Below are 26,935 nucleotides of genomic sequence, written 5' to 3'. Positions count from 1 at the left end.
GGGAATCCTTTGAAACCTTTTCATGTGAGTCATCTTAATCCGGCACAGGTCTGCAGCTCATGAGACACAGAGTTCAATTCATTAAGTCTCACTGATTTTGAGGCATTTACATTACATGTCCTACAACTGCTTATATTTACCATAATGCAGTTTAATTTCATGGGTAAAATACAATCAAATACTTATTAAAAGTCAGTCAATTACTCACCTGTAGGTTAAGTCTGACTGTCTCTCCTGTGCTGTCTGCTGATCAACTTTAGTCCGGTAGTTTCCTCTCCGTTTAATTTGTCATCACCACAGATAAGTCCTGCTTCCTTCTCCTTCCCAACAGATCAGTTTCAGATCAGATTAACTACACAGGTTCTTATACAGTCACTGCATGCAGCCCACATGCTAGTTATTTCCACGGTCCAGTGAGAGAAGTGCCACTGTGCCACTAATGAAGAGCATAATGGATAATTCTGAAGCTCTTTAATTGGGTGTGATCAGTCTGTTACTTCAGAATACTTTATCTCAACATTTACTAGAAGGCCACGTAGGTGTTCTGTGTCATCTGGCTATTGAGCAACAAAACCTGAAATAGGTCTAGCAGTCTGAGTTTTAGTATTGTAGTGTAATGTTGAATCTGCGATCGAGGAATAAGCTGAAAAGAGTAAATACTTTCAAAAAACAGGGTTAAGGAAGTATTGCTTTTTGATTAAATGTTCCGGAAAACAAATGAAACACATTATCAGTGAATAAGTTTATTGAAATGTCCAGTTTGTTTTGTGTTTTGTTTTTCCTCACAATGTTAACAGAACTCATAATTGGCTGGTGTTATGTTTGTCTTCTAATCATATTTGCTTTTGCAAATTAGTTGTATATAAACTTAATTTATATACACAGGGTTGATTTTTTTTTTTTTTTTTTTTTTTTTTTAATTCATGTGAACATAGCTCCCTGTGCACGGTTGCATCAGTCCTTGTTAGCGCTGTAAACGTGCAGCTTTAGCTTTATTTACAGCCTAACTTCTACTGCTGCACTTCCTCTCTGGAATCGATAAGGTCCATCACGTCCTTTTATCTTAATTAATAGCTCTATCAGCAAGCTGCTAATAAGGAGCCTGCCAGGCACACCAGCTGCTGGTGTGATGGATATACAGTAGGAATTCAGAATGTTTCCAGTGAACTCACTCTGTCATAGTGGTGACACATTTATTTAAGATGGGTCTGGGAGCTGCTGCAGCGCTGCTTGAAGTCAAAGCAGAATGAAGTGTGCTGACAGGTTACTTTGTTTATAATTTCTCATTCTGCGCCATATCACAGCAAATTCATGATGACAAGCAGACCCAGTTAATTTGACTGTAATCTGTCATAAAGCAGTATATACTTGAAGAGTTAATACTGTGGATAATGCGTGAAGACGCTAATTTGACACTACAGGATTACACAAAGTAGGAAAACTGCATGAAACACAATATGGATGTTCTGCATGAAAATGATAGAGGATTAAAACCCAGCACATCTTATACCCAGTAATACAACTGCTTTTAGTTAGATTGGTCATAACAAAGTACAATATGGTGTACAGTGACATTAAGTTACCATAGAATTCTCATACTATATCTCTTCTTGGTGTGAGAGAATATGTGCAATAGACAATAAAACAAGAAAAATGGGAAAAAAAATAATGATAATGCATGGCCAAACAAAGCAGTGCAATCTCCCACATAACAATACAATAAAACTTTTATTTTAGAGTATCTGTACAACAACACTATACCACAGATCTGGAACTACATTATTCAGTGGTATGCTTAATTAAAAAAAAAAAAAATCAAACAAACAAAAAAACAGGGAAAAATGCACATGTTACAGATTTATACTTTTTTAAGAGTACAGTGAAAAATCTGTTCACATTTTTCATAAAATGAAACATAAAGAATACTGGCATGTAAGTGTGACAAAATATGAAAATGAGTTCGTTTGTGAGGCAGTGTGTTCCAAGAGAGGTTAAGACCACCGTTGTAGAGTGTAAATGAGCAAACGTAGCATAAACTATGACTGTGGATTGTGTGCAAAGGATCAAAGGGTGCATTTGTTCTTTATGAGGTGCCAAATTTTCATCCTTCCACTGTAGAATAACATCTGTTCACTTGACTATAGCTACACACTGGTTTTTATAGGTTGTGAACCCCAGAACAAACTCATAAATCACAGAGCTGTGACAGGCCTGGAAACCTCATGAACAATGTCCATCGTAGTGCAAGGGTATATCTGTGTGTACATCAGCATACACACAAGATGTCTAAATTAAAGCCATACTGCGACATTCAAAACACGGCCAAAACATTTGGTTAGTAAATCAAAGATGCAATGATGTTGTAGTACTTCAAGAGTCAAACAAGCACATTGCTCTGAAACGGATCGAACACTTCATTGTTTAGCAATCTCTAAACAGTTTCCAAAAACATTCTCAGTGAATTAAGTTTGATCTCAACATAAGGATGCAATCAGCAGGACATCATAAATGTTACATCTTAGAAGATGCTTGGAATCAAACTAAGTCACAAAATGGCGTGTATTCTGTCCATATTCTCTCAAGATACAGACAGGAACACACACTCGTACAATGATTTACCGTCTCACATCACTTCACACAGCCTCCGTACATTCAACACACTCAGAACAAGCAATAAACCGTGAGCTTTGACCTTAACACTCCCGACACCCTGACATCACTCATCAGCCGCTCATAACAGGAAACAGCTCTGGCCTTTAAATGATTTCCCCCAGTGAAATACATGAAGTAACCCATTAGCAAGCCATTCATTATGTGTGTATTTCAAAATCTGTGTAGATGTTATTCAACCTATTTGCAATGATTAATGAGCAATTGTTTGTGTTGCATTGTATTTACGACACATCATGTCACTAATACTTCACATTGCATAAAAGCTCCAAAGGTCTCAAGTCCATATATAGCCTTTGTGTTCAGTCCTAACTTTACTAACCCTGTGGACTCATTCATGCCTCCATAATGGATTTTTGATAACATGGCTCACATAGTCTTATTTGGGCAAGTGAGACAGAATGCAGAAAACAGTGATGCTTCTGTTTTAGCTTAATCTCCAAACTTCTGCTGCATCTGTAAACTTTAAGTTCCTGCTACAGAATAGACACCTGACTTCAGTGAGTTCTGATACAAGTTTGAGTAACACATTGTAAAAAGTCTTTATCATTTCCGCCACAGTCACAAAATTGTTTGTGTATTTTGAAAGGGAAATTAATTTGGTTTCAAGGCAGAGCCTCCGTGTCCTACTGGGCTTGAGTTCTATTTTCCATCGATCCTTATTTGAGCATACGTGTCACTGTGGCAGTGGGCTCAGTGAGGTAGACCAGATGTCCCTCTCCTCAGTCACATCTCCAAACTTCCCCTGGGGGAGAAAAGACTGAATCGAGTTGTTTCAGAAAAAGTCATCAAACAGCACGCTTCAATCAGTTGTTTGACTAGCAGCTGAAATAATTATTGCTCTCGTCTGTCGTGCAAAGGAGAAAATCAAGTGACTTCTTTACAGTGAAACAAAGTCTGTCTGTCAAACACGTGAAGCAGCTGTTTAACATGTTGGTTCTATTTAATTGTGACCACAATTGCTCTAAAACCTTAACAGCAATTATTAATTACTGTAATCGTGAGGACTAATGGACCTATTTTTCAACCATGATTCGTGATATGGTGTACTAAGAGGCAGTTACAAGCTATGTAAGTATGTAGCATTATTTTGGAGGAGATGCCTGAACCACTCCGAATGACTCGTCTCAACATCCTGTGAAGCCAGCTATGTTAGAGATCAGACAAAGAGGGCTGTAAAGCCTCACTAAGTGCAGAGATCGACTGGAGTGGGACAAGAGCAAAGGACCTTACTGCTGAGGCATGATGCCTGCGTGACATCATATCCCTTTTCATTTCTATCGGCTAACTTGTTGCCTAAAATCCGACGTGAGCAGGCTTCTGTGTGGTGCCCTGCAGTGACTCTGTGAAAGCTCTCGTCATGAGGGATTCCCAACGCGCCTTGTGTCTTAATGCCTGATCCCTTGGCCACTAAGTCGTGCCCAGCAAGAGGCTTAACTCCTCCTCAGTACCTATTGTCCGGCACAGTTCAAGGCCTCAAGACATTCTGCTCCACCCTTGGGACACTCATCATAGTATATCTATGTGTTTGGGTGTGTGAGCCTAAACAAGGGGACCATAGGGTGTGGAACTTTCTTCATCTTTTTAAGGCATGTGCATGAATGTGTTTGTATGTGTGTGTTTTTGGGGGTGCAGATCCTATTATGTTCAATGAGGCAGAGTAATGACAGTTTGAGACCTTTGTTGGCAGTGTTACTGTTCTGTTGTTCTGTCCTGACCTCAATCTCTTTTAGGTCAGGAGTCTGTATTAGTGTTTGGATTGCATGTATGCTGGATGTTCAAAGCTGTATTGAACGTCATCCAAATCCCTGCAAAAAAAAGCTGGGTTTACACCAAATATGCCCCAGTCTGTGAGTGTGTGTGTGTGTGTGGGCTTATTTTTTTTATTCTAGATGTTTCATTACAGTCAGAGAGTATTATTTCGGCCCTAATACTCCTTTATGACTGCACAAACTTAAATATTCCAACAGTTATCTTCAAACTATGAGAAAATAAAACCCACCTGAATTTCAGCCAGTTTAATAATTTAGGCATGGCGCATTCAGCACAGTTTTAGGAAGAATACCTCTGGCCACAACTCTAGTACAATTTAACTAAACAGAATTTTGCTTGTGAACCTCACAGAACTGAGAAATTACATTTCAACAAAACTAAGTTTTGAGCCATGCTGGCATCTCTGAGAGGCTGTACTTACACACAGCAGTGCTTTGACCTGATCACTAATGTTTAGTAGATAATATTCAGAAGTACTAAATTTAAGTATTTGATTACCTTTTATTACAGAGATTGCAAAAGACAAGGACAAGAAATAACAAAAGAGAGATATATGGGAATTATGTGGCAAAGGTCCCCAGCGAGGCGGCATCTTAACCTTTAGGTCACCAAGGCACCTAATCTAAATCTAACCCGATGAGGATGCTAATGGATTGCTAATTTTACAAATAGAATGCTGATGAGATATTAACTCAAAACCATGTCAACCCCATGGAATTTCTAAAAGAAAAGCTAGTGGATCACCAAAGTCAGCAGGATTCATCATCTGGAAAACATTAAAACTTTGACTTCCTCATGGAACAACATGAAAAGTTAGGGGATCTGTGCAACATGAATCGAATTTCATGGCAGTCCGTTCAATAGTGGTTGAGCCTTTTCAGCAAAACACATGACTGTCAGCCTCATTGTGATAAAGTCACTGAAGTCATTAGGAGTCATCCTCTGGGAACCCTGCATGTGTGCTCAAAATTTCACTTTCAGCATTATTTCAGTGTGGGCCACTTGGTGGACACACAGACTTACAAACCAGTATTGCCATTCCTAGGGTACAAATTCAACAGTACAAATTCATCAGTAACAGCTGCCATCTTTACTACAAAACAAGTTCAAAAATAGCCTGTCTGTTCTCTGGCTTCACTAAGCCTGACAACAGTCATGCTAAGCGGTCGCACAATAAATCAAACCAAGCTTTCCTCTTCAAGCCATGAGCACATTCACACAAGAAGTGATGCTTGCAATATATGTTGCAAACATGGACAAGTCTGCTGGCGGCAGAGTGGCAGATTTTCTGTGTAAAAGCATTTTGTTACTGACATGTTGCTCAAGCAATGTAATTACAAATGTATTTCAGCTTTCCAGGAAATTATTTTACCAAAATATAAATCCTCCACTTAGACAAGCAAGAGGGAGAATGTACATTTCAGTCAAGTTTGTCTGATAGCCAGACCTGGTGATTAATGACTGCATCCCTATGTGAACCTTAGTAAAATTAATTATATTTCTCATAGCGATCCATGTGCCTTAGAGTCCAAAGTTGCAATTTCTTGTTACTTAGAAAGATAAACATGAGGTTTTATGACCAAAACTGGGGCACTCAAGCTGTGAGAGAAACAGACGAGGTATTATTTAGAGTGACCAGGTTATGACTCCACTTCAACAGGGCCTAAAATAACATTATGTCAGAGAGTTATGGGAACAGGAGTGCTGTGGAGAGGATCTCTGTCTCTCTCTCTGAAGCTGAGAGCTCACATTTCCATCTTGTCCTCTGTTAGACAGTAGAAGAACAGTCAGGACACACCGCAAAAAACTTGAAGGTTTTTCTGTGTCAAGATTTTGAAATAACAAACGCACGAAAGGACTAATTCCATGGAGACTAAAAAAATATCATATCAATTTTAAGAAAATGGGGGAAAGACCCTGTAAAAACATTTTACAGCATGTAATGTAATTTTTGTAAAGTCAATCTGTAACATTAGAGCAGTGAGTGCTTTAGCTTTTAGAGGTATTATGAATACAAGCGTGATAGCCATTGAATTCCCTATGCACCATAAAGTAGCAGCTATTACGGAAGTCCACCTTGATGTATTAGCCCACATGTATCTGGCATTATTGTAATCAGCCAGTCCCCTCTTCAGTGTTGCACACAGGCTTTAGCACATTTCTCATTCATACATACATTTTCTTTTTAAAAGCTACTTTTTTACTTCTCTGTGGTCGGAATACCTACCCATCAGCCTCAGCATTAATCTGATATTTGCCTGCTTTCATTTTACCAGCAGCGTCACCCACTTCACTTCCACTCATGCAAAAACTCACAACACTGTCTTTGTATGACATTGTCCATCCTTTTCTTTTTTTTTTATAAATTACGCTGATGAAAGTTTTATTTTGTTGACTAAAAAAGAGGAACATGGTCCTGGGATAAGGGATTGTACAGTATGGGGAAAAAAGCTCACCAGTAGAGCCTACATCACACATCGCTTTGTTGATTCAAACCACTTCGTTCAGTTCATTGATTCAGTTGTTGTGGTTGCACAGCTGTTCAAATGCACTTGTGTGTGTTCCAGTGGTATGGCCGGTTAATGAATAGCATCAGTATCTGCTATAGTACACATTTAAAGTATATGCTGACATAATTTCCACTGAAATATCACTTCTTCATAGTCAAATTTTACTTTATAAAAACATCTGTTATTAATTTCAACAACTGGTTAACTGTCTAAGAGTTTTAACAACAACAGTTTCAACTGGCTCTTATGTATAATATTTTTCTTTTTCTTTTGATAATTTTTCACATAATAGATCAAAGTTATCTCAACTTTGACTGTCTTTTCATTGAAACATACAGGAATTAATCAACTTTGAAAACATAACTTTGTTAACTTTGAATTACTGACTTTGAGGAATAATAATAATAGCTGACAATTAGGTTAATCAGTTCCAGATTTATTTATTAAATGCTTTGAGGTTAATGATCAGTTCCGTATTTTTGTATTCATTTATTTAAGTATTTATTACTTTCATCTAAATGTTTACTCCAACAGTTATTCTGTTTTTAATAAAGTTGAAGACAGGGCTTTTCTGGCAGATTTTATTTATTTTTGCAGTGCTGTTGGTGGGTGGGTGCGGGATATTGCTCATTTAATTGACGGGTGGCTTTTTCCTGCAAAAAACTATTGTTATTTCAGCCTTTGAAACTCAAGTGTTGGTCGGTTTCTACTGCGTACAACAGAAAGTGAAAGCAGATTCGGATGTTCAGTGCTGATTCTGACTGCCTTCAGTTTGGTGGAATGTCCAGTCACATTAGGTTGAATACAAAACTAGCATATGCTATATGCTAGCAATTTAGTCTATGTTAACATATTCACATTTGCTAATTAGCACCAAAAACACCATAAAGCTCAAGCTCATGGAATGTCATCATTAGCGGTATATTTATATTTGTACTGATTAAAATTTGGACCTGGTGATGATGCACAATGAAAACTTAAGTGATGACAAAACAATTTTGGAAATTTTTCCTGGAGGGACATGAACATCTGTACAAAATACCCTGAAATCACCACACCCATAAATGCATATTGTTTCTAAAATGACCTCCTCTGTCTTGTACTTGCAGAGGAACTGCAGTACTTGTAGTACGTGCAGAAGCACAGTGGGTTGGCGCAGCAGCCGTGCTGTCTTGTGTTTTTTTTTTTTTTGTCTGCATGGTGTGGTATCATGTGAGCTGTTGCCACTATTGGATGTGCGTGTCTGGACAATATTTGTGATTTGTTTTTATGGTATATGTTCTTTTATCTCTGACAGCGCTGCAAACCATTTTTCACTTAGGAATAATAAAGTTAATGAGTTCCAGTTACAACAATAATGATATTGGCTATTTTCCTCCTATAAAAGAGAAATTAAATTGCATGCATAGCATTCCTTTCTTAAGTTCAGATGCTGGATATATTCATGTAATCATTACTAACTTTGTCATTCATACTGAATCTGTGGGTCACTACACATTAACACATGAAATGTGACTGGTTATTACTTGTACCAGCTGTACAAGCTAAGTCCACCTTGAACTTCTTGCTGGAGGAAAACAAAAATATACATTAAGTATGCTCAGAGGATATCAAACCACAACGTGACTCTAGACATTCAACACATTAAAGGCTTTGTATGGGTGTGACTCGTCAGCCGGTGGATAAACAGACAAGGGTCAGCTTTGCTTCACAACAAACACCACACAGAAAAACATCCTTTACTAAAGCAGAAACCTGTCACATTATATTAATTCTCAGGCAAATCTAAATGGCTCAGGGGAGGTAAGAGAGGGGTGAAGAGGGAAGCGCACAAAGACTCTTTTGATGAGTTTTTTACTTTTGGCACATTTTTCTGATTTTGATGGTCTTAGAAGCAATTTTGGCTGGATGAAGCAGTAGACATCCATTCATTGCACTGGAGTCATATCTGGTAGCGTGACTGATCATTGGTTTATAAGGGCAAAACAGTAATTGTTTCGCTATGGGGCATAAGGAAATTTTCATTAAAGTAGAAAACTAGGGAATATCTAATTGAGAAGACCTTGGTGAACTACAGCATTAACCTGACATCATCTGACCCAAAACTGGTTGTCGCTGATTGACCAGGCCCACGCACATGACAGTTTTAGGGGCAAGTGGTCAAGTAAAAAAAGAACATTCCTTATGAAAAATAAAGTGACATATACTAGGCCAGCACATCTTTTACTTAAGTTAAGTGCTTCAGTCATACTATCCAGAAATGTGTAGCACACATCAGTCCTGAAGTATGTCTTCCCGGACTCAAACTGATCACTCACTTGAAATGTTTTTGGGGTTTGTTGGAGATGCACTGGTGGAGTGGTCCAAGCTGTTCTCTTCCAGTGCACCTGATGCTAGAGAAGAATTTTTGGAGCATGAGAAGGATCAGTAGGATTTTAGTAGCTTTGTTTGCATTTACCCCCTCTCCTTTCTTAACAGCTGGTTCTTGCTCATACCGTTCCTAGAGGATCTTGCCTTCATCTCACCTTTATCGTTTTATAACATTGCAGAGCATTGTTTCTCTAGAACTCTCTAAACTTGACTCTATGCTGGACACCTTCACTATCTGCACTGCTAAATGGCCTGTGTGAGATTTTGTGTGCCTGTTGGTAAAAGGTTGATGTCTGTTTTGAGTCATCCCATCCAGAAGTGGACAGATCTAAATCTGACAGTTTCTGAAATGCAAGTATGACTGTATAGACTATTGGCCATGTAATGCATATTGTTTTGTTTCAGTTGCCTTACAAAAGCACAAACTATACCCTACTAGAGTTTGCTTGTTTTCACTGACAAAACTATTTTACTTCAGAATTAGACTGGTTGTTGTTGAGTTTAATGTTTGGTGATCGCTCGATCGAAATTTGGACTACTGGATTGAGATGTTTGATAATGGTATAATTACACAACAGTGACAAACATGCCAATACTTAGGGTAAAGTATTGTTACTTGGCTCTCATCAATGAAGACAGAAATTTTAAAGGCAGCGCAATTTAATTAATACTCGAGTAAAGTAACAAAAGGATATTCTGGTGAGTTTTGAAATCAGCCGTGTCTCACCAGTTACAGAAACACACACACACACACACACACACACACAGCCCCATGGTGCTCTCACACATGGTTGGTGCTGGCTTTTTGGACTTGAGCTGTCTTTGGTACAACAAGAATGAATAGAGTAAATGAAAGCCCATTGTTCAGTTGTGCTGTTTCAGTGTCAACCTATTGATAGCTGCTCTGTTCAATTGAATTGGACTTGACAGTTCTTGTAAAGGAGACCTCAGGGGCAGTTTGAGTGTTTGTATGTGTGTGTGTGTGTGCACATACATAGACCCAGTGGGTGGTCGATGCTGCGTTTAACTCCAGATGTTAACGCTGCAGACCAGCTCAGAGATGGCCTCACGTACTCAAAAAGCTCACCTGCCAATCATCTCAGGGAAAAGCACCTCATTTCCTCCATTTCCTCTTTTCTTATCCCCTGATGTGTGTGTGTGTGTGTGTGTGTGTGTGTGTGGACCAATATGGACTCGCCCTGTGCTGTGTACACAGGCCTCCCATTGTCACTCAATTAAATGTCTCCATATGGGCTTCTCTGAACTGCTGCCAGTGTCAACACTGAATGTACTGTAGCTTAAAATTCCTTTAGACTTTGAGTGTCGTCCCCCACCCCCACCCCAAAGATCAAGCATTTGAATGTGCTTCTGTTTTTCTTTTGCCTTTCAATGTCAAGGACCTCTGCCAGCACTAAATGACTAACACTGTGTGACATGCTGATTGAGATGAAAACACATTACAGGCTCATTATTGTATAAAAACATTGTTCAACTTTTGTCTGACTATAAATTCTCACATGTGGTAGCTTCTTTGGTTGTTTTCTGATTAAGGGACAGCATCAGCTATTGACTATTGACTTGTTCTTGCTTCAGTAGTTCAAAATGAACTTCTCCTTGTAACTTTATTCCCAGCATTAAATATATTTATGTCTGCAGCCTTGAAATGACCTTCAACCAAATTTAATAAACTTGCCTCTTATCTCACCATTAATGAGCATTTGAAAAAGAGCTTAGCATACACAGGTTTAAAATTTGTTGCAGAGCATACCTATTTTGGGCAATACTGCGAGTTTGCTTCCCTGAGGACCATATTAGGATTCGTGTCTTGAAATACTGGGGGTTTAAATACATGGCATTAGTGGATCCCTCAAAGCCGTTTTGTGGAATGTCTTGTTGAATGAAAGCACTTGCTCTGGGTACGACCTGGCCCTCTAAAGCACAGTTTAATCCTTGGAAAGTCAGAGCTTTTGGCATGAGAGCAGGGCGAAATATATGTTTCACAACTCTCCCACACGCAATGAAAATCCTTGAATGTTTGTAAGCTTGAGAACTGTCAGAAGCCACAAGTGTTTGAACCTTAATGGATAGTCTCTTTTATTATTTTAAGATACAAACCCATTAATTGCATCAGCGTAAGTGCATAAGTCATGTCATGCTTTAACCGTGGCTGGATTAACCCTACAATGATTGACTTTTGGCCCCTGTTGACCCACCTTATGTGCTAATTTATTTAACAATACAAATTTATTCACAAATAAAAATGTAATTTTTGACAGAGAGCCAGTCTACATGACATGTGACAATACAGGACCCGCCTTAATGACCAAATGAGTTATACAGTCATGGCCATTGGAGAAGAAGGTGCAGGATTTGGATTAAGGGCAGCAATTTTTTACAGTTCTTTAAGTTATTAAAATAATAATTGTAGCGATGCTAAGATGAAATTTAGATGTGCTTGACCACCCCTAAAAAGAGGTTAAAAATCACGTATGGGCTGGCCAAGTAAGGGAGAGAGATCGTGGTGGCCATCTCTTTACAAAAACCTTTCTCCACCACAACGTCCCAGATCAAACTGTTGGACTGGACGGGCGGAGCCGTGTTCTGAGCCAATGGAGCGCAGAGATAAGGCAGGATGAGGAGAGACGGACTGACTTTACATCAATGGTGCTTGGTGCTCAACTACAGTCAAAGTTGATGGACAATGTTTCCCACATATCGAACTTTTAATGTGAGGATTTGAACCATATTATCATGATCATCTTGTTGCTGCTGTTAAAATTCAACCAGCCAGCCAGTCTAATTAAAAAAAAAACAAAACACAGAATTATTTCCTGGCAGTATATATTTTGACTCCATTTGTAAATATTCTCACAGAAGAAGAAACTGGTGGATTTGGGCTCTTGCAAAAGCTGTGCTTTTTTTGTACTGGCCTATTGACAATGTTGGAAAACCTCTGATGCTGATGCAAGAAAGAAATGTTAAATACTTCGTAGTAATCATCAAAAGACTGACTCATGTCCTACTCAAGCCAAGAAGAATAACATGTTTTATGGGGGAAAAATCATCACAAACATCTTATCTTCTAATTCTCAGGCCACAGGAGATGAACTGCATTCCAGCTAAATTACTTCAGACATGTCTGAGATAACTTGAGAACAAACATATAAGTATGGGTGAAAGCAAAATCTCTTGAACATTGTTGGCAGAGGTCTTCAAAGCCTGAGGTTTGTTAGCTTAGAAGAAATTCACTATTATTCAGATCTAATGCTAACACACCAATCAGAAATACAGTAACAGTAATGAGCTTGACTGACAGTTGCCAAATCTCGTCGCCTCCTCTTATCCTTCTTGTGATCCTGCCATCTGTAAACACTCATGACCTGTGACCTCCAGGCTTTCAGCAGCCTCAAGGGCTGTATGAAAACCCCCAAATAGCTTTCAGTGCCTTACTTCAAGATCACGCACCACTCAGCACAAACAGCCACGATCCATGACACTGAATACCCTTCTCTACAAATCCCTCCTACAGGCATCAACACAGGATTGGGAGGAAAAACCGCTTGAAGTCTTCTTTACTCCTGCGTCTGTCAAGTCGGTGTTGTCCAATGCTGAAATCCTATTTCCTGATATAATCCACTGTCTTTTCTTGCTTATCAAGCATGCAACGGGAATATAAGGTCTTAACACCCCAGCAGGCAGGGCATATCTGTAATATGGGTGGTTATTAGAGCATGTTAGTGAAAATTATTCTTTAAACAGTAGAAAACAATTAAGAAATGTTTATTTTAGCTTTAAAACTGAAAAACCCTGCTTTATGTGTTTGTGGTGCTGTCAATCAAAACATGTAACAGAAAACTTCAGGAGCAAGGGATAATCTTTCAGCAAAATCTCTTTCAAATACGTAATCATTCTGGCTGCTCTTACAGTCACCTTTGCCATGTTCCCCTACTAATACTGTCTGGACCTGTACGTTGGTGTGACATCACAGATTAGATGAGTTGGCCATGTCTATGCTTTTAGCTCTGGTTGTAAGAGAAGAAATAAAAGAGCCAATGAGAGACAGGAGAGTGTCATTGTGCATGAAGAAATGCATGTTTGCAGAGGGTACTTGTCAGTTGGTCAATCTTGCACACAAAACACTAAAATTTGATAAACCAAACTTTTGAGCTAGCTTTTCTGTCCTCAGAAAACATGGGAGCATAGGTAGTTTAAATTAAAGGGCAAAATGTTCAATTACATCTTCTTTCTTTGAGTAATTACAAAGATTTTACTGCTTCTCAGTCCTCAGAGAGCGCTAGTCTGCTCTGGGGTTAGGATTCTTTTATTCACTGAAATTTGCCCTTTAGAATTAAGTCTTCCTAAAGCACTTTTCATATAAGCACACATTCAGTTAGCACATTGAAGGCAGTGCTCAATTTGCTCTCCTCTGCGGTCTGACAAGTGGTAAGCTCCTCTTAGAATAAGAGATTACTGCCTCAAATCCCAGCTCTGCATGTATGTACATCTCCTTAAGTCCGCTTTACCCCTCTGTAAAACCCCTGGGTCATTAGAGATGGCAGAATGTGATGCCCCCTCCTACAACTCAATTGTAGGTGCATGTGCGGTCATACGTCTAGGTGAGAGGGAAAATGCCTGATGATAATAAGGGTTACAGGGAGGCAGAGCGGGGTGATGGATAATGATGGGAGGTCTAATAGATGTTGGCACATTTTCTATCAAACTTTGGTGAGAGATAATCAGCAATGGATGACCTGTTTGCAGGGTTGGCTGACATCACTGCCAAGCTTTGTGTCTGTTATCATTTCCATCAAAGTATGTCGGCAACAAAATGTGCTGGCGTATAAACTTCAAAAGGAGGAATATAACCATCTCATCTGAAAAGTAGAATAGAGAACTATCCCAACTGTGGCTAATAATACTAATCATGCTACATTTCGATTAAAATGCAGGATCACATTTTTATTCTTGTGTACTTTTTTCAACAGTACATCTAGCGCTCCGTTGAGTCCAGCAACTTTTTGTACATTGTTTTACTGTAGTACCAAAAGCAGACAGTCCCAGAGGAGGGGATGGGGTGGGGCGGTGTCCTACCCTTTCTGTAACTTTTCCAAAACCAATAAACCATACTCATTTCACACAGGGAAAATAAGTAAAGTGGATAACTACCATTTACAAGAGTAAGTGATCAATATCTTTAGCAAGAGACACTTTTGATTCTGATCGTCTGAACGCAAAAACTGGTACCAACATTTAGGTCACTGAAAAATGTTCTGCTTCCAAACCACATTGCAACTCTTGGAAAACTTCTTGACATGTCAAATATTAGGCCAATGGTTCATGAGTAGAAGAACAATGCAAAAAATAATAATAAAAAATAACAAGTGCTTCTGGAGAGCACAAACAGGTACATCAGCAATAACCATCTCTTTTTACACTTTAACTTAGGTTCTTTGTGTTCAAAGTTGGGGTTTTCTTTTAAATCCTCAAGATTTGTTGTCAAAGATCAAATCTATGCAAAATCAAACCTTACAAGATGCCCTCTCCAAACCAGCAACAGTCCTCTGACTCTTTCAGTTATTGTTTGAATCCAGAAACACTGTGCATCCGTTCTCTGAAAATGTTATTCTGGAAAATCAGTGTATTTTCAAAGAACACAGTGGAACATGTTCTTTCAAGACTGATACTCAAGATGACTCATACCTGATGATGGAACAGGAAGTGCTGTTGTCACGTTAGCAATCATCTGTTATTTATCACTTCTAAATGGAACCTTGTTATCTTCTGATTATGTAAGTTATTCTGTCTCCTCTCATATTATCTAATATACAGCACACCTTTACTCTTAACACACGCATCTCTGTGCTCTGCATATGTGATATTTAAGGAATTTGATAATAAGCGGCTCATATTTTTGATGTTGATTGTTGATTTTTTTTAGGATTTTTCTGAAATCTCCTTTTCTAAGGCAGGATATGTTCTTTGTAACCATGTTTCAGGCTTAAATATGATTTTGCCTAGTTTTCTCTTGGATTTGACATGTAGATTCAAGTTCTGAATCAGCTGTTTTGGGATTTCCAAACACTAAATACCATAACTAATATCTGACAATAAGAGTACTGTGGTGATAACCATCACTGAAGATTCACTTTGAGTTCATCCTGCATTTATATTACATTAACACTGCACACAGTGGGAGCCATTGTAGAAATCTCATTAGATACTTCCTGCATCAGAATTAATGACTATTGATCAGACATCTGACAAACCATTACTTTTTCTCTCTCAACTGTATCAACTGTTCAACTGTAGACTCCCTGGAAGTCCCTGAACAAATCACTTAGATACACTGCTAGACAGAGAATTCTGCCTCAATAAGTTATTTAAAGGAAAAAATGTTCTATACACTTATTATTATCAGCAAATCCCAGGCTCGTATCAAAACTAACCATGCATTAGTTTGACTTCCCTACCCTGACTGTGAAATTCAGCCCCTGGAGTTCTTTAAAAATGTGTCACAAACACTTCATATATACCGTGTTATACTCACTTTTATAGAATTCAAATCAAGCATGTTTATTTTTTTTAAAACACTAGTAAGGTAATATGATGCTGATTAAGTCTATCACCACCAGGTTAATCTCTCTGTACTCTCTGTACTACTGTACATGTTGATTCCTATAGCATATCCAGTGATTATTTTTGTGTTTCTCTGTGCAATAGCTGTGATATCAATCTTTTGGAACAGTGAAATATGTAGTGATAATTAGCTTTAGGCATGTTTGTTCATGGTGTCCAGCTATTGTGCTGACAAATGCCGGAAAACTTAAAAATCTGTCTCTGGATACGTGACTTAACCACAGTACGAGTTTCTTCTTGAACGCAGTGACACTGTTCAAAAATATTGTCTCCTCTCCCTTGCATAGACATGTTTAATGCGCTGAGGTGCCAGTTTTTATTAACAAGGAGCTCAGCATAAGGCGCTGGCACAATATCCAGTCATCTTTAAAATAACTCCACTGGTTTCTTTTTGTATGTGAGATGTTTCAATTCTAAATGAAATTTCAGTATTGATGGTTTTATACTCTCTTGTGCGGAGCTCTGCTCTATATATCACACTCTCGACATTCTTTATCTTTTAATAGTCACTGTCCATAAATCAATATTTTATGTACTCATAGGAATCATATCTCATTATTTGAATGAAGGAACATGTCACCCAGCAAAGCTGTGCAGCTCATCGATGTGTTTTTAATATGTTTAGAACAACAGTAGAACTCTATGGCACATTGGCTTTGGATACACATACAATACTTGTTAGTAAGATCTGTTCATTCTTAGTTTTGGTCCTTTCATGGGATTTATTGACAATAAATATGTGGAATATATGCAGACTTTTCCTTATCCTAACTTAAACCAGTACTTTAATTTAGCTGCCTATAGAGGGACATTTCATAAATCCACTTTCCTTAATGTGAACCTTAGTTGAGGGACTTCTATCTGGTTTCTGATGAAATTTCCAACTTTCCAGTGTGCATGTGAAATGCAAAGGTGATCAATCCAATCCCACACTTGCTAGTAACGAAACTTTTTCTCAAAGTGATGTTTGGTAGAATAACCGCCAATACAAAGTTAGTTGTTTCATTTCTGAGAGCAATATAATATTGTTTCACCATAGACTATGTAAAACATGGATGTAGTCTCTGTGATGTCACCCATAGGTTTCTGAAGAGCTGTATATGTGGTAGCTGTTGCCATCTTGGCGGTGCCTGACTCCCCCTTACTCCCGACTAATCCAAACATGGACAAAGGCACTGAACTGAGGCAAGCTGAATGAAGCCTGGTGGAATGAATATAGATGACACCTAGCAAACAGCTAGAAGTCACACCAAGTGACTACACCATTGACTGTTCATAACTTTAAGCCTTAATATAATTTAAATAAATGGGCTACATGGAATTCACCCCTGTACAGTTGTAATGAACAGAGAAATTATCTAGAAAGACCAAAACCCCCTTTTTGTAGCAGGCTGTGAACATTTTTATTTCAGCTGTAAAGTTTTAATATAGGAGTCTGTAAAGATTGACTTCCTTTTGGAGCCAGCCTCATGTGGTCATTTGAGGAACTGCAGTTTCTAAAATTTCCGTGATGACTTCAATTTCCAGGCCTGGAGAGTGCTGATGTAATGTAAGCTTTGTTACTATAAAAAAAAAATCTGACTTTGTAATGGATATTTTTTCACGAAATGTCCAACTTTAAGAAATATAAGTTTTTATTAATAGGAAGAAACAAAAACAGCTCATGATAACAGTTGAGAGTAAAACATGGTGAACAGAGTCAAGGTGGTCTGAGGAAAACCAAGCAGTTGGATTTTCTTAAATCTCCGCCAGCAGATTCCAAAGAGGAATTTTTATTTTTATTTTGTGAATACTGTGTTCCAGAGGAATGTATGGACTTATGGTGTGTTACAACATAACTTTTTGGTCAATTGTGTATGTAGTGTAAATGTATATGTTTGGTTGCAAGTCCCAAATCTGAGGGTCATTATACCCTCTGATGAAGTTATCTGTCTCATTAATGGGTGATGCTATGAATTTGGTCCACACTGGTCCACAGGACAGGGCAGGTCCCTGCAACTCTGTGACAACCAAAACATTTGTGGCAACTGCTCTCTGAGTTACCATGTCCTATTTCTCTGCTCTGCAGCCACACTGGTCAAGGCACGTTAAAAGTCTTACTATGAAGCACCTTTGCAGCCCAGCTCTGTATTATAGTCTCAAAATGAGTTCATAGCTTGTTTCATTCCTTTTTATAGACATTTTTTTTCCTTTTGAAGAGGACTTCTTTCAATAAATAACACAAATATATTCATACATCATATATAGATAGATAACATGTATAAACTACATGCATTTCATATAATTTAAATAATTTATATGTACAGTACACCCTGACACACTCCGTCCCTCCCCTCTGCAATGAGTTTCTGTAACAGCAGTGCTGAATCGGCTTGTGAATTTGCAGCACATTAATGTGAAATGTCATTTAAATGGACCCAAGATTTCTTCAGTAGAAGTATCTTTTCATAGCAAAATGGTGCTCTTCACCATCACAACGCAAAATCCTGTGGTAGGGAGCACTGTGAACGGGAAATAAAATCCTCTCCAGGAAGTAGAATTCCAAACATGTGGTCCCCAGCAGAGCATGTATTGGTTTTTATTTTTTACGTCCTATGACGTTTCCTTGACAAAGCACAGACACAGGAAGTGTCTATGCGTATCCACCTCCAGCCCACTGAATTGCGAACCTGCGTCAGTGCTCGAACGTATGTCTGTGTCGTCTTGCACTGCGAGTTCCAGTTCTTGTCATCAATGCCCCTGCAGCCACCTTTGAAGGGCCTGGGGGTCCGACAGCGTGTCTCATAAAAGTACTGTTTGATGTCCTGCGTGGCACTGGTTTTAATTTTGGCCAAAACAGTGACAGGGTCTCCCCTAGTGTCCACTGCTTGGGTTTTATCCGTCACCCACTGGCTCTCGCTGTCACACACAGAGTATTCCCCACGATAGCTCCTGTGCTCAGCATATCGCTTCTTTCGTGTCTTGTTTCCCACTGCCCCACCGTCTAGTCCGCCACTCACAAAGTCGTCAGCCAGGTACAGCGGCGGCGGCTGCAGCGGTGGCCGGTCGCTCAGCAGCACCCGAGGTGAATTGTACCGCTTGTGCTGCCTGAGAAGGTCTGTGTGCAACAGCATCACCTGCTGGTCGACCACTCCATCACTGCTCCCTCCACTGCGACCCCCCGGCCCCCACTGCTCCCCATCGCCCTGCTCCGCCTCTAAGGGAAGGTTTGCACTGAGGAGAGGAGGCAGCGTGTCCAAGGGCTCAGTGTCCTGGCTTTTACCCTGTTGGCTCTGGTTCTCCTTTGTCCTCCCCTTTGTCAGGTCAGCCTGAAGCAGCTGAATGATGAGCGAATTTAGGGGGTCGGGACTTGACTGTTGCTGCTGTTGTCCCTGGTGACTGCTGTCCATGTTGGTTGCCTGGATACCATAGAGGTACACGAGGACCATCACATACAGCAGGATGGACATCACTAGATTCACCTGTAAGATCTAAAAAGACAGAAAAAGAGACACTTTTAGGAGTGTTTTCCTTCCTTACATAATTTTTAATGTATTTTCTTACTTAACAGTTGACATGAATATTATTCTCTGTACACCAGAGGTTTACTTGTGAGATGCCAATCCCCCAGTGGGCAGGTGCATGACACTGTTGAAAAAACAATGATAGTCTTGCTGCCAATTTGGCCACTTATTAACAGTTGGAGTTGCAGCAGTGGCTCTGACACACGGTTCATGGAGGAAAGGTACTTTAAAGCCGTTAACACACCAAAGTATTGAACTGAATTTTTATGTTCACTGTGACTTACACTTCCCAAGGATATCATTATCTTATTATCACACAAACATCTATAAATCTTCCTGGGATCATATTTAAAAAAACACTCCCTCTGAACTCGCCTGAGGATATTGTTTAATTTTCTCTCAAGATTAAAGTTGTGAAAGTCTTTGAGGCTTTGTGGGAACCGTTGGCTTGAATTTGGTTACCACAAACTAAACAGCAGCGGCAAGCATGTGTGCATTTTCGTATGAGCACACAGTTGAAGCAGCTAATGTGCAGCTGCATGTATGTGGCCATAAAACAGCGTTCAAAGTAATACAGGGAAACACACGGCATGAGCATTTAAAATGTACACAATAAAACCAGACTCACACTTGTACTGAACACACACTGTCACCAAAACATATCTCTGTCAGTTACTGAAGTTATCGAGCTGAAGACGCTACCTTTCAACAGTAATTTCAAAGTAAAATGTAGTTTACAAGTAGAGAGGCAGTGTTGTGATGGAAAGGTTGCCAGTTTATGTTAGGCTTCCAATTAGACTGAGCTGGTCTGCAAGAAACACCAGCTTTAAAACCAACCGGACTAAGGTATGTTTTACTTCAGAACTGCCACCAAAGCAGACCCTGTTTGTTCTTACTACAGTAGCATCTTTTGACTCAGTTGGACCAGTAGTATACTTTACTCTTTCATTTTAATTGGCTACAGTCGGTCAAATCAGCCAAATGAGTTCCACATCTTCCTGTTTGTTTTGGTGTCTGTATTTCACATACGATCGTGCCCACAAGACTTTAAAATCCATGTGGTGTGGGGATTCATGTAGTGTAACATCATGCATGTCACAAAAGCAGATGTTCCAGCACCACATGCTTAGTTCCGATCAGCACGGGTGCTGGTGGTGTCAGCCTCAGGACAGAGTTCTCACCACTTTTTTTTTTTTTTTTAAACTTTCTCCTCCAGGAAAGCTCACTGACTAACCCCTATTCATACAGCTCTACAGTCTCTTAATGCAGCCACAGTCTTCCTCTGTTGCCATTGAACAGTTTTCACAAAGGGAACACTTCTAGGGAAGTGACTGTTCATTAATTTTCTTTTAGCTTTTTCCAATAATTCTGGAGAGTTTTCGCAGCTTTAAAGCTGCAACGATATTTCAGCCTCCCGAGGGTGACGGGAACAAACCATAAACACTGACATAAAATCACTTTGAGAAGTTGTCAGCGACTTTAATGTATTTACAAATTATTAACTCTTCCGTTAGCTCTCATTTTGCATCCACTGACCCCTGAGTTCAATATCTGGTTTCTAGCTGCTAAATCCTGCATCATGTTCCCCAGCTAGCTGCTAACTTTGTATACTCTTTGGTGCAGAGCAGGCCATTTACAGTGGATTTTTTCAACTTTTGCCAATCCTAGCTTGACATGAACTGAAACGTGTCTAATAAACACCAGCATTTACTTTGAGGAGAATGTATAATCTATGACAAAGTCAATGAACAAATTATCAGCATAGTTCTCTTCTGTGCCACCCAGTGTAATTATAGCATTCCCACAGATGAGCAGGTGGTGATGTGCAGTTTACGTTTCAGGGAAGTTGTTATTTATGCTGCAATCCAATGCATGCACGCATGTTTGCTTAAACCTTTCCATGACACGTAAAGCTCCAAATGCCTTTCAGAGAGGAGGAGAGTCAAAGGGAGTGAGTGATAAAGCACAAACAGATGGTTGAAAACAAAAAAGAGGTGACTTGTTCCCGCCAGTGTTGTTGTGACTGGATACAGATGTTGGGGGGGGAGGGCATCTGTTGGGCAGCAATGTCACTTTCTGCACACAACCATACACACACACACAGAACTTTGTATAAGTAAGAAGTTAACTTCTCTCAGTTTCTAGCCAATAAAGATGTGGTACTGGAATATTTAAAACTCACGTACACAGGGACATGGACACATGCATTATTATACTTGTAACACCCCTTACTGATATCATACATTACAGAGAAATTATTTTAAACATATTAGCACAAGGTAAAGCAGTACTCCACTAACTTAGCATTGCACTCCTATAGCATTGCTGTAGTGAACTTGGGTAGTGCAGACCCACAATGCAGCTTGACTGCACATAGTTTGCTTAGCGATTGGGGTGGGCTATGCTAGTAAAGGGTAAGTTAGCCCTGACCATCTATCCTCAAGCAGAGATGAGGAGCAGGCTACACACGTCTTGTAAACTTCACAACTTTTTTTATCTTCAAACTTAAGTCTTCAGCCCCAGTCAGTGCTGACTCAAGTGACATCATCTGAGGCATTTATGACACACACCAGCCCAGAGGAAGGAAATGAAGTAATACTTCATACTTCAAAAAGTTGGTTCTTCTCTTATCAAAAGACTTTAACAATATGACTTTAAGTACTTACTGTAACACTGACAAAACCTCTCACTCAGTTTCTTTGCCTTTGCTGTGGTGATTAAATCCAAATGTATGAAGAAGAATGTTGCTGCCATAATTGCTGTCATAAAATCCCTCACTGTAGTTTATGATGTAGAGATTCTGGCTAGCGAAGCGCAGTGGGTGAGCGATCGCTTATGCGGTGGGCAGAGTGATAATGAGACTGTGTGTGTAATCACTATATGCTGTCCAGAGCACAAGGGCAGGGAAATTAGGAAACACCTCCCTGGTGAGGACACTTCGCCCGTCCTCACCTCTACAAGAAGTTACAAGGACTCCAGTTCAATGTTAGGCTTATAATTAGGTGTTGGTTACACTAAGAGTAAAAGTCAGAGAGTGAATGTACTCAATGAAAGTCAAAGTGTAAGAACGACTAAGGAAACAAGAACAATGCTGTCAGATGTTAATAGTGCAGGTGAAAGCTGAAACGCAATAAAATATATTGTTGTGCAGCCGTAGATTGTCAGGATATTATGAATCTACCTGTTTGAAAGGCATCCAGGTGATTCTATTTACAGACACACTCCATACTAGGTTCTGTTTGAATGTGTGACCATGAGCTGATGATGAAAGACAAACTCTGTGTGTTGGCTTGTTGCTCATCTTTCAGTCTGCCTTTGGTTGGTTCGATTTACACAACAGCTGAAAATGTCCAAATTCAGATTTTTTTTTTTTTTTTTTAAATTGTTCTTTTTAATTCAGTTTTTCTCTATTCATTTGCAGTAGCTGAGATTCAGTCCAATAAATACATGACAACTAAACCTATGGATGGAAATGGAAAGCAAGACAGTTACTTTTAATTATTATTATTTTTTTTTACGGAGCCAGTATGTTTCAAATAGTGTCTTTATAATGTCTGAAACTTCCGTTCTCTGCTGAGCCCAACAATTTTTGTGACTTTCTGAAACAATGAGTCTGACAAGCATGCCCACTTTGTGCAATAATTGGTCAGCTGTTCATGCATATACTACATGTATATTCTGTCTGCAAAGTGTAAATGCAGCTGAGAAGCATTAGATGTATTGAAAAGATGCATTCAAGTCAAGATGTTGAGACGACATACAGTGACAATCTTTATGCCTTCTGAAAGCAGCCTCTGTCCCCTGTGATAATAGCAGCTAAACCTACACATTGTCCATGTTTCCTGAGACATGAATAAAACCACCTCTGGCAATTTCTGCATAACATGCTGCTGTAGTGCTTATTTTCTGTTGTGATAACTCCTGAAGATAATACTTTTATCTCACTGGTTGTCTGTGAATGCAGCTCATCCATTTGCATTCATGTGCGTTACTACAGCTGTCTGGACTGCAGTATAGTACTGAGCAGTCTAGGAAAAGCAAGGTGGAGGATTGCCATCAGAATAGTGATCTGGTTAACACAGGGACACATACAGGATGTGGCTGACTATCAGATTTAAGTGTATCAAATCACATCTGGATTTTATCTGGATACAAGACTTTTGAAATAACAAATCAAATGAATGGGGCCTTTTTCATTCTTCACAAACCACATTTGTACTTAGCCAGAAGTTCAACACCACGAATAATGAAAGTTTTTCTCATTTGTATGATTCAACACATCTCCCACCTCTCTCTGATGGTAGGCTTTTTGCTTTGCCTTTGAATGTGTATATGTAAAAGCAATGTACAATGTACTAGTAGTTATATATATTTATAAAGCCTTACTTTGACGTGGAAATGGCCTTATCTCTTGGAAAAGTCTAGACTTGACTTTAACGATTTTCCTGCAGGGACACATAAGTCCAAGCCTGTGGTGAACTTTGCATGAGCTTTGCCAACAATGTGATAGGAATTATCAGTTAAAGGTGTGAAGGATTAGCAGACAAAACAGCCATTATGTTTGGACACACTGCATCACTTCATCTTTTCATACACTATATAGACAAAAGTATCTAGACAAACTGCTTTCTGGGGCTGTTTTTCAGGATTTGGGCTCGGTCCTTACTTCCATTGAAGGGAAATCTTAATGCTTCAGCACACCAAGGCATTTTGGACAATGCTATGCTTCCAACTTTGTAGCAACAGTTTGATGAAGGCCCTTCTCTATTCCAGTATGACTGTGCCCCAGTGCACAAAGCTAGCTCCATAAAGACATGGTTGGATGAGTTTGGCGTGGAAGAACTTGACTGGCCCACACAGAGCCCTGACCTCAACCCCATCAAACACCTTTGGGATGAACTGGAACAGAGACTGTGAGCCAGGCCTTTTTGGTCAAACATCAGTGCCTGACCTCACTATTGCTCTGCTGCATGAGTGGGCAGATATTCCTATAGAAACAATACAAAGTCTTGTGGAAAGCCTTCCCGGTATTCTAAGTTGTCTATGTACTTAGAATGTACTGTCATTAAAGTCCCTGTTGGTATAACAGTCAGGTGCCTCATTACTTTTGTCTGCATAATGTATTCTTGAGGCCATTTTTTCAAGTCATCGTTTTGTATTTTTAGCCCCACCTCGTTCACTGCAGCAGCAACACACTTCCAAGCTGTGTGCTTGGTTTTGTTTATCAACCCACTATTTATTCCATTGTTCCCTTGTTTCAGACCCCTGTATCACCACAATAATCTCTTCTTCCAAAAAGTTTGATTTTCTCCTTTGGTCCATAGCTATTCCTGACTAAATCCTTATATGTGCTGTCTGAACATTTTTACAAATGAGGCCCCAGGTAAAAACATTTTTACCTTTGGGCGTGTCTGAATAAACCTCTGTATAAATAAATTTGTTTTAAGCATACCCCAACCTTTACTCTCTGTGAAACTGTTGACCCAGATGTTGGTTGAAACTAGACTTGTATAAGGTCACAACCTAGCTGACAACTATTTTCTGGTCGTACTAAAAAACGTTGCCTCCAGCTTGAGGTCTGAGAAAGTTCAAGATTTCCATGAAAATCCTTTAGCTGCAGCAATCATCAAAGCTTTACTTCTCCCACATCTGAATCAGAGTGTGTTGGTTGCGTTGAGGAGTAAATACATTGTGTAAATACTGTAAATTACTAAAGGAGCAGGTCCAGGCAAGAACAAATATCTGAAGCCTCAGGGAACAGTCAGAAGATTCCTCACATTCATCTACAGGTCATCAGAGATTCTGTCAAGTTGTGTTCAGGACAGGAATTTGGTAACTGTGACTTTTTTGGTGAAGTTGCCACCAGAATCACTTTTAAGTGTCCAGTTTTCTTCAAAATAACTTTTCCGCTGAAATAAGAAGGGATTCGACAAAGCAGCAAGCATGTTTACAAGACATTCACCGTGTCCCTCTGAGCGTTGTGCTTCACACTTAAATGGATAATTGCTCAAGGAAAATATATTTTTCATGTGACATTCAGATGGTACTGTGGCCTGAAAATAGGCACAGAACTGGGTGAAACTGGAATGCAGGGTTTTGGGGCTTTGTCTTCCCGCGCCACCACATTGCTCCATGTGACTCCCATTAGCTTAACAGGAATATTGGCTCAATGTTTTCTTGTATTTTCTTTTGCCAGCTTCCAGTTGTCTGGCCAAAAATCTGCCTAAATGATTAATGTAACAATAAAATAAGTTCAATCTTTCCTTTACAAATCACAAAATTTGTGTCAGACACTTACACAATAGCAAACACAACCTTGGTTTGGATGCTCATACTTAATCAGTAGAATAATTTTAGACCTTCTTGTGGTAGAGAGTTTTCCTCTGTTTGATGTGTTCAGTATATGATGAAAAATGCATGATGAAGACACTGAAATTAGTTTGATGCAGGCATACTCCAACAAACATGTCAAAGCTAGTCTTTGTCCTGACTGGCTCCTCTTTCTAAAGAAGTGCTCAATTAACAGTATTAAATCACCTCTTGGCAAACTTCTAATACATAAAAAAAAACCCAAAGAAAACATGCACACTGCACCTGTTTGACATTCAAAGCTCAGTAATTCTTAGCCATGCTGGCAGTGTGGTTCTAGAGAAGGTAATGCCAGTCAGTCAGTCCTGGATGAGACTGAACTATCAAACATACAAATAAAGAAGAATTACACGGATGCCATTAAATTTGACACAGATATCCAGGGTAGATTGAATTTGGTAATTCCCTGACTCTTCCTCTAGTGCCACCAGCAGGTGGCAATGATTAATGTTAGCATATTATTACTCTATTATCATGGTGAACATGATAAAAATTACCTTCCAAAGATCAGCAAGTTAGCAGTGTCATTGGGGTTGCATTAGTATGTGGATGTTAGCATTTAGCTCGACACACCTGTTACCTTAGGCGCTGCTCTGATGGGGCATCTACACAGGAGGCTCTCAGTCACATTTTTCTGTCAGTCATATTCCACAAATCTGAAGAAACCGATATGCTTCTCTTTTAATAAATCCAGCTGTCTACACAGGCTGCATAACGGTTGTGTGTTGGGCTGCCAAAATGCCGGACCTGCCCCAAATTCTGTGCCTGAACGCATCCTGTGTAGACACAGACATAGTATTGATGCTACTGCTGCTGCTGCTGCTGCTCTGGCTTTCACTAAGCTTCCCGTGTAGACACAGTGTTACCTGTTAAATTATACATACTTTCCATCAGTGTGTAAATGTGTCATTTTATGTTTGTTTCTTTTTCAGTTATTGGTGGTTCAGGTGTAAAACCATAAAACATCTGAGCAATGTTTTATTTGGCTTTCTTGTCATATTTGGGTGTCTTGCACTGCAGAGCAAGAATAATAATCAAACAAGCATTGAGCAATCAGTGGCACCCTCAGAATCTTTTCATAGGGATAGCCAGATGGAGCCACTG

At 39.4% G+C, this 26,935-nt stretch overlaps 1 protein-coding gene across 1 annotated transcript in view; it reads right to left on the bottom strand.

Annotated features, from left to right (window-relative positions):
* Positions 1–13,924: 13,924 nt before the first annotated feature.
* The window catches only part of ntf3 (neurotrophin 3), a 36,095-nt gene continuing 23,084 nt past the window's right edge, over positions 13,925–26,935 (bottom strand). Inside the window, exon 2 of the mRNA XM_046378721.1 lies at positions 13,925–19,429. Within this exon, the coding sequence (XP_046234677.1) occupies positions 18,545–19,429 (885 nt within the window). The 3' untranslated portion in view covers positions 13,925–18,544. The remainder of the gene's footprint in view (positions 19,430–26,935) is intronic.

This window comes from Scatophagus argus, chromosome 22 (genome assembly GCF_020382885.2).
Source record: "Scatophagus argus isolate fScaArg1 chromosome 22, fScaArg1.pri, whole genome shotgun sequence".
Classification (NCBI taxonomy): domain Eukaryota; kingdom Metazoa; phylum Chordata; class Actinopteri; family Scatophagidae; genus Scatophagus; species Scatophagus argus.
Note: the sequence above shows the minus strand (reverse complement) of the source record. Positions and strands in the feature narration are given on the sequence as shown.